Source organism: Sturnus vulgaris, chromosome 10 (genome assembly GCF_052056855.1).
Source record: "Sturnus vulgaris isolate bStuVul1 chromosome 10, bStuVul1.hap1, whole genome shotgun sequence".
Taxonomy (NCBI): Eukaryota; Metazoa; Chordata; class Aves; order Passeriformes; family Sturnidae; genus Sturnus; species Sturnus vulgaris.
The window spans coordinates 2379582-2392217 of record NC_142252.1 but is presented as its reverse complement, the minus strand read 5'-3'; the positions used below and the strand labels follow the sequence as shown (position 1 = coordinate 2392217).

The 12636-nt window shown below is 41.1% G+C and overlaps 1 protein-coding gene across 5 annotated transcripts in view; it reads left to right on the top strand.

The window, feature by feature from the left end:
• YEATS2 (YEATS domain containing 2) overlaps positions 1-12636 on the top strand; it is a 48442-nt gene that overhangs the window by 31695 nt on the left and 4111 nt on the right. For 4 of the 5 annotated variants that reach the window (XM_088170530.1, XM_088170529.1, XM_014870302.2 and 1 more), the window contains 10 exons: positions 120-318; positions 2883-3014; positions 3262-3360; positions 4278-4389; positions 5567-5640; positions 6684-6763; positions 7673-7874; positions 9216-9442; positions 10573-10647; positions 12043-12116. In XM_088170530.1, coding sequence (XP_088026656.1) covers positions 120-318; positions 2883-3014; positions 3262-3360; positions 4278-4389; positions 5567-5640; positions 6684-6763; positions 7673-7874; positions 9216-9442; positions 10573-10647; positions 12043-12116 — 1274 coding nt within the window. The remainder of the gene's footprint in view (positions 1-119; positions 319-2882; positions 3015-3261; positions 3361-4277; positions 4390-5566; positions 5641-6683; positions 6764-7672; positions 7875-9215; positions 9443-10572; positions 10648-12042; positions 12117-12636) is intronic. The other variant, XM_088170528.1, reaches the window with a different exon arrangement.

Genomic DNA, 12636 nt, shown 5'->3' with positions numbered 1-12636 from the left:
GTTGATAGATAAAAATTTGGTGTTGCTACTTTTATTGCTTATATTACCTTGTTGTGCTTATTTTTGGATCACCTGTGACATGAAAAGGGATTTGTTATCCCTCTCTGCCTCTTATGCAGCAAACAGATAGTGCAGCTTCCAGTTCATCATTTTCTGGAACTCCTGCAGCAAAGACACCTGGACAGCAGCACCAAATCTGTGTAAGCCAGAGCCAGTCTACTTCATCAGTAGTGAATAAGACTGCGACTTCCAGTGTTGTAAGTGTTGCTTCCTTGATGACTACAGCAACGCCTGTGACAGGAAAAGCTACAGTATCAGGTATTAAACTCCCTTCACACCATTCCTAGAGAAAGCTAGAATCCAGGTGTGAGTTCTCTACATGTTTTCACTATAAATGGAAGTATTTAGTCACCTGCATTTCTGAGTGTGTGAAAGTCATGCTTTCTAAAACATCTTACTAGCAAAACTTTTGGCTTAGCCAAGGAAATTTCTAATAATTTGGCATCCTTTTGACATTGACTGTATCTGTTGCAAATAACAGCACAAGTTGCCTTTTGGTGTTGGAGAGGGATTTTAGTTTTCATGTCAAATTTTCACTAGAAGATGCATTTTGCCTGTCAGGAGCAGAGTGTTTCACTATCAACATACCAGCAGTACTACAGACTTGATTAGTTTGTGAAAGTGAAACTCCATTGTATGCAGAGAACGTGCAGAATTTGGCTCTGTGGCTTTGAATCTGCTCTGTTGGGATTGAGAAGGAGAGAGATGCTGATTAGAGGGAATTGGAGCCTTTGAAGTCAAAATTCATTAAGTACTGTGAAGTAGGCTGGATCTGGATCATTCAGGTTAATAAAAATGAAGTAATAAAAATGGGCTGCCCTTATGTGGAAGGGAGTTCTCCTTATTTAGTTTTATTGTATTTCTAGCAGGTCTAGGAGTTATGAGTTAAAATTGGAAATTTTTGTTCAGATTAATTTACCTGCTGGCATGTTCTGTTCACTTGAAGTGGTTTCTTATGAAGTGAAAGCAGAATAGAAATACAAAATAGATAAAATAAGTGACACTGAGCTCATCTGACAGTGTCTTTTTAAAGCAGCTCTTCTTGTTTCCTCTCTAGTCAAACTTAAACTTCTCCTTTCTTATGGGTAGGTTTTACCCAGAGCTTGAAAATAAACAGCATAGACTGCTAAGACTAGCAGAATCCTTCAGGAAGCAATTCAGTATTTTTCTCTTTGCAAGGAAAGCAGCCAGGTGGGTTTTTTGGGAGGAAATAAGCCATACTAAATAGTTTTCAGCTTTAAACTCCCATTTACGTGTGAGAATGCTGTCTAGATTTTGTTTTGGGGATTTTTTTTATAACCTGAGGCGTTTACTTCATCATGGAAAACTCTTTCTTCAAGAAACTCAGACGGAACAGTGGCTATAAAACAGTTATTTCAATGTAATAACAAAGAAAAACTCAAAACTATCAAAATTCTGAACATTTCTGTTTTTAAAGGCAACTTTTTGAAAAGGATTTCAAACTTTCCCTTGTTTTGTATCAAGCAATGTCTCCCACCCACCAGGCTGATAGGGTTTATTGAAGAGGTCCCTTCCTAACAGCCTTACTGTTGGGTCCCTTGCTGTCCTACCCTGACACATCAGCCTGTCCCACACGAAGGAATGGGTAGCACTAGGTGAGCCTTCTTGCTTGCAGGTGAAAGCCTAACTGACCAGTGCTGGGCATCCTTAAAAAACAAGAAAAACCAAGACATCTTCACCAGAAACTTTCATGTTTAATACTCAGAAGGCAGCTGTGTTTCAGTACTGCTGCTACTACTATTAATAATGTCAAAACAAATCATAGTTACGAAATTGCCATGGTGAAACTAAGAAGTTTATTGTTGTCAATGTTTTAAAATAGAAGCCTGCTAAATTTCCACGATCTGAAAAAAAATTAGCAGCAGATTAAATTCAATTACATGGAAAATAGCCAGTTTACCAGTAGAAAGGATTGACACAGTGTTAGAGTGGTGGCTGTGGTGCCTTGGGGTGTCATCACAAGGAGATGACATCTCCTTGTGCAGGAGAGAGCTGGCAGACAGGTAATGAGCTCTCCTCACCCGTGGGACTGTGGCACAGCTTGCAGTTGTGCTGATTTCTCCTGAAGTTACTGAGTGGCACCACTGATAATGCTTTTTATATCTGAATGTTCTGCTTGTTCTTTTGGCCTTGACTAAAATCAGGGATTTAGTTCAGTCTCTAGTTTAATGTACTTCTCAGCCTCATTAGCCATCCTTATGGGTGTGTTCAGTGCATGTTGCAGAGACTCACAACACTCAGTTCTTGTGTGTCCTTTGTCAGACCTGCTGCACAGCAGCCTTGGGCTTGTCCCATAGTTGGAACAGGGTTGATTGTGCCCTGCTGCCTGCAGTGGATGCTGCTAAGCTCAACTGCAGAGGTGTGAGTGGCGCTGGGATACCTCCCTGAGAGCAGCTGTGTGAGTACAACAGAGCTGTAATTCACTGGCTTACCACAGCCTTGAGCACAAGGTCTGGTCCTCACAAGAGTGTTTTACTCTGCTGAGCCTGCTTCAGTAAAAAGGTTTGTTACATCAACTTTTGCTTAAAATTCCTTAGGTAATGAAGAGATTTGCTTTACAACTCTCAGAGTGCTGTGCAGCATGTAAGAGTGTGCACACTGCAGTGCAGCACTACAGCGTTTGAGCCATCACTTGTGTCAGTGGAAACTCGTCCTGACAGCTCACCCAACTGTGGCTTGTTAAAAGGGTGGCAGTGCTAGGTTACATGCCATCCTGCTTCAAGCAGAAAGGGAGAGAAGTAGCTGGAGATAAACTAACTGGTGTGTTTTATTTAACATTTTGTCTTCCGTTCTTCTTGCAGGGTTGCTAAAAATCCACTCAAATCAGTCTAGTCCACAGCAGGCTGTTCTGACAGTTCCCAGCCAGCTTAAACAGCTCGGTGTAAACACAGCTTCTGGAGGTGTTCAGACAATACTCATGCCTATGAACAAAGGTAAAGGGCAGAGGAGGTTGACAGATGGTATTTGAAAATCTCCTTTGACACAGGGTAGCACTTGGTCACTCTTGGCATACATGGTCCAAAGTAGAGGTAGAAGAAATTGTAGCAAGGAATTCATCCCTGAACTTTGTGCTGCAAAAAAAGTGTTACTTCTGAAAATGTTAATTTGTTGAAATGTATGAAATTTGATTTTTTCTTCTTTGTTGCCCCCTCCCTTTTTTTTTTTCCTGTTCGTCTCCAGTGCTACAGTCACTTTCTACCAGCAAAGTTTCAGCAGTTTCAGCAGTCACAGCAGCAAGTACAGTTGTCCCAAGTCCCTCCACGGCATCCATTGCTAAAGGTAAAAAGGGATTTCTTAGTAAGACAAGTAGTAAAAAAAAAAAGCTTATGCTGCTTTATGCAAATGGCCTAACTATATTAGACTCCATGACTGTGGGTTCCTTTATTTCCATTATTAGTAGAGTTTAAATCAAGTTAAAATGACACCTGGGAACTAGGAATTTAACAGTGACTTCCCCTTCGACAAACCCCATGGTGTAGACAAGTATGGGGAAAAATGAGAATGTTCTAGAAAGCTACAAGGAGTACCTTAAACACTCATTGTTTCAGTCCATATTTGCAGAACTGCATAGAGCAGCAGGTATTCAACCCCAGATCCTGCTGTTCTCAGCCAGATGTACTGGAGGTTGCTTTCCAGCAGCACTAGATGCAGACAGCACATGTCCCTGTGCACACAGAGGGGAAAGAGATGCACACAGTCCTTCCCAGAATGAAGCATGGGGCAGAGCTGACACACCTGAAGTTCAGTTCTGGCAGAACTGCCACATCTCTCTCCATCCCAGCTGTGTGACTAGACTGCCTGGTTATTTGGGTTTGGCACATCTCTCACTGCTTCTGTCTCACCAGAGTTCTCCCCTAGACATGAGAAAGTTCATGTCAGAATCAGTGATTGTTTGCAGATTGGCCAGGCAGTTCAGTTTAGATCAGGCAGTCTTATACAAAACAGCAGCAATTGATTATGCAGGTTTTCTGACAAGGATGAGATGTGAGCACGTGGAGATCTGTGGGGGGAATGTGTTCTGGTAGGTCTCTCAGCAAAATTGGAGGTCAAATTTGTTCATGCTTAGCAATGAGACTGCAAACAATAAGGGATGTTATGTAAGACTTTTAGTCTTACTGGAGTCTCACAAGACTGTATGGTACTTTTATCAAGCTGACTGTACTTTTTTGTCTTAAAATTGTTCTGTTTCTTTGAAGTTAAGATGGAGCCTGATTCAACAGGACAAAACTGCAGTTCTGTGGGTACCCAAGAAAGCCAAGCAGCAGTTAAAACAGAAGAGAGCTCTGAACTTGGGAATTACGTTATCAAGTAACTGTTCATTTCTCTATAAGGATTTTTGATCTTTGAAGTGCTGGGGAATGGAGATGTTTCTAAGGATGCGTGCAGTAGTGTTACTTTGACCTAGAAATGCATTATAAAATCTGTCCCATGCACTGCTGTATCTGTACTAATCCTGTTGGGTGGCATTTGTTTCAGACAGTGTTGGAACGTTTTATTTGTGAATGGATTTGTATGCATGGTTCATGAAAGGGGAAAAATTATTTGAAGATTTGCAGTTGTTTTGGGCTTTGTTAAAATGACAAGCTGCTAAAATCTCTTTATCATCCTCTGCTTGTATAAATCCCACTGCCATTGCATGTCCTTAGTCAGGTCACACTGCCCAGTGAAACACAGCTCTGAAATGGGGCATCTGAAATAAGTAGAACTGTCCACCTTCAGGACTCTCAAGTCTTGTTAAGCTCATATACTTGTGTAATTACTTAGTATGAGGGCTGCTTTGCATCAGAATTTGTATTAAATAATAATGAGTATTTGATCACTGGATGCTGTGAAATCCAGTGCCTTGTTTTTGATGCTTTTGCAAGTACTTGTTAGTGCTTTTTCACCCGAACTCAGACTGCAGAATTTTCTCTGCATATTTCTTGCAGTCTGTAGGATGTCTCTTCTGATCTTGATTCCTCCAACTTTCCTGTGTCTGTGTTTTGTAAAGTTTTGTTATCTCAGTGTATCCCTGCCGACATTACCCTGATGGAGAGTGTAAGAGACAGGAATAAATCTTCAGTCACTACACACTGAAAATTATCTTCGTTATAAGATAACTATTGGAAAATACAGTCCCTGACAGTTTAATAGACTATGGCTGGTTAAGTCAAGTCCCATAAATACAAAGTTTCCCATGTTTCCTACTGGGGCAGTCTGCACTAGTTACCCCTCTCAAAGTAATGTTGCAGGGATTTTCTCCAAGCCTGCCTTCATTTTCTTCAGCCTGACAAATGCAGCTTCAGAAGTGGACACTGGCAAGAGGAAGGGCTGTTTGAAATACCTTCTCTGGATTGGGGTGGGGTGTAACAGTTTATCCTCACGCTGTTATTTATAATGCCTTGGGGCTAAAGGCTTTAAACCATGCAGTGATTTTAAAACCTTTTACATCTGATTCATTGCTTCCAACAGCAATCTTCACTGTGATTCTTTTTATCCCTTGCAGCATAGAATATTTGGAGAACATCCAGCAGCTTTTAACAGCAATAGTGAAGAAGGTTCCATTAATTGCTGAAAAAAGTAAGTAGTAAATGAAAAGGCTTTGCTCTGTATTGTCAGTATATCAACAGAATGCCTTGCATACTCTATAGCCACAGAAGTTATTAAAAGGTGGAATGAAATGAAGCCATTCTCCTAGAGAGTTTACCCCAGGGGTTATTCAGAAGATGCTTAGAATTAGGTTCTTCCAGTAATATGAGATATGTTGTTAGCAGTTAAAATCTTTCATCTGTTTTTTTTTTTTTCCATTAGAAATACATTGTATTTCTTCACATAATGGCTGGAAGTAGGCCTTTTTTTTCCTGGTTTGTCCTTAATGGATTTGCTTTTTGCTTTTCTTTTTTCGTTTTTGAAATTTAAAACAGAGGTTTCATCGAGCTGGCAAATACAATAACAGCTCAACACTGAAATGTGTTTGTTATTGGGGGTTTTGCCTTCTTTTTTAAACAAAAGGGGATAATTTGCAGAGAAACATTTTAATCTTGTGTAGTACTTTATTATTTCATTCCTCTTACTCATGTACATAACTGAAAATATATCAGCTTTCCCTGGGAACTAATGCACTTTGAACGAGTGGTCCTGGAGTCTGGGTGGGCAGACCCTCTCAAGCAGAGGCAGCAAAGAAAGAGTGAGAGGCACAGTAAAGCTTTCATCAGATACAACTCTCATGCTTTTGCCAGGAAACCTTTTCACTGTTGTTTCATTTTTATGTTGTAATTTGTTTGGAAAAAAAAAATCCAGTTTTTCAAGGGAAAATACTTTGGCTAGTAAGGCAGACTTTCAGGTCTACATAATGGAGTTCTGGGGGGGAAAGAGGCTTAAAACAGCCCATAGCTACAGGTTCTGGGTGTATGACCCAAGAGGGAGGCTGGTTTTGCATTCAAAAACCAGTATCAGTCTCTTTTGGAGGGAGCACAGCATTTGTAAGAGTTGGTTGCAATCATTGAGCCTGTGAGCATGAAATGCATGTTCCTCTTCCTCTTTGCTAAATAACATCAAACCCAGAATGCATCTTACTTCACTTACTGAAAAATTAATAGAGTTTTTGATTTTGTGTTTTTTAGGTGAGGATGTAAGCTCTTTTTGTGCCAGTTCAGTGGAACAGTATTACAGCTGGAACATTGGGAAGAGGAGAGCAGCCGAGGTAATTCTCTCCTCCAATGTTTCATAAGCAGTCTCTAGGAACACAAGGAGGATTTAGAAATTATGGAACCTTCCTTGTTGTCTATCTGTTTTCTGAATAAATCTATTATTTTAAATGGCAGCATTCCTTACTGCAAGGTGCACTGACTTGTGTTCAGACAGTGATCCAGTTTATTGTTCACAGGCTTTCTCAAAAAGAAAGGATGCTGAAGGTCATTTTTCAGTTGATTTGTAGTAAGATGGTTTTTGAAGCATTTTAAAGCTCCAAAGTCTTTCAGACTGTTAGTACATTATCCTCATCCCTCCTCTGTGGCATGTTACATTCAAGGGAATTTTACAGAACATAATTTATCAATCTTGTTATGGGATTGTGTCTGCTTTCTGTAGGATGAGAGTTGAGGGATCTGACATAAGCTGTACTAGTGCTGATGTGGATTGTCAGTTCACCAAAGAGAAATATTTCAGTTAACTTGGACCTTTTCTATTGTGGTTTCCCCTCTGTCTTCCTAACTTTGCCATCTTGCTGTGGAGTTTTACAGGGAAGATGTTAACACTGAATTAGATCCTCTGCTGTTGCCAGCTTAAATGATCAAAGAGCATAACCAAATTTTAAGAACATACTTCACTCTAGTGGATTTCTTGCACCATGCTATCTTTGGTGTTACTTGGGAGATGAAACATTTCAAGTCAAGAGGAATGTAACTAGGCCCCTGTAAATGTGTGTCTCTTTTCTTGAGATGTTTTGTGGATGATAAAGCAAAATTTAAATGACTGTCAGAAGTCACTATGACCCTGGATAAAGTCATGTTCCTTTTCTGTTTCCCTTGCAACCTGGATTATGGTTCTGGGCTGTAAGCTAACCATAAATATTCTAGCCAGTGTGATGAGCTCTCTCTTTGGTTGGTCACAGTGGCAACGAGCAATGACAGTGAGAAAGATCCTTCAAGAAATCATAGAGAAGTATCCCAGGTTTCACAATATCACACCCCTGAAAACAAAGCACGTGGTGCACTGGTGTCGGTGCCATGGCTACACGCCCCCTGACCCTGAGACCCTGCGCAACGAGGAGGACTCCATTGAGGACGTGCTGACACAGATAGACAGTGAGCCAGGTGAGTGTGGGGGGACAGGGAGCTCCTTTCTGCTAAAGACACTGTTTATTAAATGCCTGTGTACAAGCACATCTGCAGAAGGGCGTTCTTACTTTCTTTGTTTTCACTTAATTCACTCCAGAATAACAAAAGAGATGGTAAGGGCAAGCCTGTAAGTGGGGCTGTCCCTTGTACCTGTCACTCCTGCTGTTTTTCTGGGCCTTCTCTTTGTTTTTATTGTGTTTTGGGGCCCTTGGAGGCTCAGTGTAGATGAATCTCATGAAAGATGATCCTTGCTCCACAATGTAATCATTTATAAGTGGATACACGAAGTAAACACAGGGAGTAATGACATTTCTGTCCTTGAGTAGGCTTAGCCTGTGTTAAGACCATGCAAACACTCTGAATGAGTTCAGGTGCAAAACCAAAAAAAACCCAAATCTGGCAGTGGCAATGTGGAGCCGGTGGGGGTTAATTCACCTCCAAAAGTGAGGTGACTTGGCTCATGTGAAGCTTCATGCTTTGTATTACAGCTACATTATTCCACTAGCATAGCTCTAGGATCCCCTCAGTTCATTTCAGTATGTATTAAAATCACGTCTTTAATTTTGTCCATTCTTCACGGTTAAGCTCTCTTGTTTCACCTTCAGATAATCCCTTTCCAAAAGCTGAATGTTTTTCTGTTCTGATCATACAGGGATTTAAGATATTTCACAGAAGTGTATGGAATTGATAATATGTTGTAAAGTCTGGCCCTGCATTGCAGTTGTTGAAGGTGGAAAGGAAGCCTACATCTATCTTCTAATATTTTTATCTAAATCACTGTGTTTTTCTTTGAAGAGTAGAATCTTTTTACCGCATAGCTTTGCACTGAAGGTTTTGCTGGCTTGTGTCAATCATGCAGAGAAGAGGTTTCCTTTTGCCATTCCACTGTGAGCCTGTCTTGAAGCATGATAATGCTCATCACAATGTAAAAGATGATTTAGCACTACATAGTGCCTACATGTTAAAGCTCCACTTCTCTAAGCAAGTCGAAGAGCATCAGACTGATTTGCCAGTTGCCAAAAAGCTTAGAAAGCTTCTGTGAGAATGTCTGGGAGACTGACATGAGGCTGGTTTTGTATGAAATGCAGCCTTCTCGATTGGTGTAGGAGCAGATGTGGGAGAGAACCATGAGTGTCATGAAGATATAATTAGAAGGCTCTCAATGACTGTTTGCATTTCTGTTCATCCGTATATTTGGTAGGCACTACAAAAATAACTTGCAATTACGTTAATTTCGTACCATATTTTGAGTGTGCATCTGTTTATAAACAGCTTTCCATAACCTATCATGTGTTTAATTGATTGCTTCTATTTCAGAGTGCCCTTCATCTTACAGCAGTGGTGAGGAGCTGTGCCGAAAACTGGAGGAACTACAGCAGTTTCTGAAACAAGAGGCAGAACATGAAGAGGAAGTAGATATTCTCAACTTTAGCGAGCCATTAAAAATAAACATTAAGAAAGAACAGGAGGAAAAGCAAGAGGAGATGAAGTTCTACATGGCTTCCTTGCCTGCATCAGAGTTCGTGAGGGACACTGCTGAGAAGGTAATAAGTGAATCATAAAGTTAATTAGAACTGTTTTTAAGCTAGGTGTGTTCTTACATTTATTTAGTTGCATTTCTTTCATCCTTCTATATAGGCCTTGGGACTTTTTAATGAAATTTTTTTACACGTCTTGGAAAAATGGACCTTTTGACTCCAGACACACAGCTGCCAATTCTGGCAGGGGAAAGGGAAAAATGCCAGCTAGGAGCTCACTTCAGGGTAGCTGTTTTGCAGGGATTAGTACAGAAGAATCATCTTGAAAAGCTAAAAGCAAAGATAAATGAGGGATGAGGAGCACTAGCACTGAATTCTTCTTGTTCTATCATAGAAAGATGTGGACTTGTTGCTTGGACCAATGGTGTGTAATAGCAGTTCCTGAAAAGGGGTTGTGGTAAAACTCACCAAACTTCTCTGCTGTTTGGATTTCTTCCTCCTGTTCAGTTTAGGGCAGGAGAGAGGGAACTTTTCTGTTACAGCAACAGGAGAGGGAGGGGAGACTGACTTGGCTTGTAGGAAAGAGTGCTTGCTGTTGTAGCAGAGCAGTAGGAGGGGTTTGCATGGAGCAGCTGTTGGAGAAAGAAAGGATCCCTGTCCCCACCTCACCTGCTGACACGAAGGGACAAAACTTTGGCTCTGCAGTGTGTCTGGTGTGACATAGGTGACAAAGGCACGGGCACCGTGAGACTGGAACTGAGGGATTAAACACTTTTGATGTGGAACCCCTGTGCCAGGAGTACCGTTGAAAGTGGTTTTAGTGGCCATAGTTGGGTGCAGGAAGGATGTTGAGTAGATAGATTGAAGATATGATACAGTTTTAAAATGGAGCTTCCATTCTCAACCCAAAGATAGTGCAGCCTGGGTTTTGTGTGGACTTTCTGAAACAAAAACTAAAACCTGCTTTTGTTTCTTCTGACTTTCAGAGATATTTCTACAGGCTGTGCTAATTTTACCCAGATTTTTTTAAAATTAATCTTGAGATTATACTGCTTGAAAGCTCTGTATGTCTACTTGCTTCTCTTTTAACTACCCTTTGTATTTGGACTTTTTTCTGTTAATCTTATTAAATTCTAGTACAATGTGGGTTGTGTTTTTTGATATACTAATTCTTTTTTCCCTCTTATATCTTATAGATAGGGATTTCTTTTCAACCTGCTGAGGTACAAAAGAATGTTTATGCATCTGTAATAGAAGATATGATTTTAAAGGTAAGAAATTACTTCACAAGAAGGTCTTGTCTGTAATTGTATTAACTCAGCAATTATAAAAAAAATGGAATATCTTTATTAATGTGCATTTATCAAATCAAAGTCTGTCTTTCTACATTAATAGATAGATGCTTAGCTGCCCAAAGAGGTTTATATACTTTTGTGTGGGTTTTCAGTTTTCTCACCTGATGTGTTGGCTTGGACACAGAATAGTGATTTGCAAATTCTCATCATCACTAAGATACTGACTCATTCTGTAATTTTGAAAGTAACTCCTTGCTTTGTCCTTCCCTTCAAAACTGGGAGGAATCTTTCAGATTGTGTAAAACTTGATTGTTTTATACAAGGTTAGCTATATTTTCCTAAATACCACTCAGTTACTTTGCCCAGGTTGTCTCTGCTGGGGGACTGCTGACTGAATTTCTGTGGAGAGTAACAATTCTGCTATGTGTGAGAAACTATTTCTCTATCATAATCACTTCTGGGAAAACAGAGAAATGGTTTTGCACCAACATTTGAACAGCAGGGATCTGGAGTTCTTGGGTTTGGACTGAAGGCTAACACAGATGATTTCTAGCAGCACTCTGGTGTATTTCATGCCAAAGATGATTTTTGGAGTTGTTAATACAGACTGCAGCTTATCAGAAGATGAGTTTTACAAAAGCTAATTGATTGCAGGTGGCACATGCAGTCATGTGCACGCTTGTGCTGTTCTCCCTGTTACTTGCCACAGTTGAACTCTGATACAGATACATCCATTTGTAGACACAGATTGTAGCCATCAGGTTGCTCCATTATAACTGTAGTTATGCCAGCTTTCCTCACTGAGCGTTGCAGAAACCTCTCCTCTGCTCTTGATACAGCACAGAAAGCCAAGAGCCTTAATTAGCTTTTGACTGAACCTTGGTTAAGCTAAGTGTTGGGCATATGGCTGCACAGGCTGGGAGGTTTCTGTGGCAGTGTCTTGACACAAGCCTGATGACAACAGGGAGAGGGCTGGGGTGCAGGCACCGGCTCCCAGGAGAATGTCTGCAGTCTGCCATGTACAAAACCAGCTTTGGTGTGTGAGAGGAAGGGTCCTGAAATGCTCTTGGAAGCACAGACTCTGGAATGCCTGATCCACCCTGCTGGGCATGTACAGCTCTGCAGGTCTAGGGGGAAAGCAGGCTGGGCAGTTGCAGCCTGAGCTCTGGGCACCTCTGGGTCTCTTTCTGTTAAATAAATTCATGTCTTAAGTAATAAAATTCACTCGGGCGTCTTGAACTGCCCTGTGCTGATCATTTGAGGATTGAAGCCAGCCAAAATTTCAGCTGCTTGTACACTGATACTTGGGTAAATAGCAAGCTCCTTTGCTCTTTTTGTCATGCTGCCTCCTAATGCTGTCTCTTGTCTCAGGCCACTGAACAGCTGATGAGTGATATCCTACGGCAGGCACTCGCTGTGGCGTACCAGACAGCTCCTCACAACAGGTACAGCACGGGGCTGCTCTGCCACCACTCACACTGGCACTGAGGGTCTAATGGCCTTGGGAATTTAGTCAGGCTTTGTGTGGCTCAGACCACGAGACTGAGGGAATTTATGGACTGTACTCTGAGAAGAACCAAGCCTTTAGAGGCATTTGTCATTTCGTGGCTCCCTAGTGGGAAAGGATGGGAACATAAACATAAACATAAACATTAATAACCAAGGCAGGATTCTCTGGTGTTGCCATGCCTCAGAGGCAGATGAGCTGTTTCTGCAGAGCCACATTGGAAGGACCTTCTCACTCTTGTCCATCTCAGGTTACTGTGTAGACAGCTTAGCCATGGCCTGACAGAACTTAACCTAAATAATCTCTTTATTTTACTGATAAACACTCTTCTGCGTCAGATGCTGAGAGATTTTTATAGAATCATAAAAACGATTTGGATTGGAAGGGACCTTAAAGATCATCTTGTTCCACCCCATGTCATAGTAGGGACACCTTCCACTATCCCAGGTTGCTCCAAG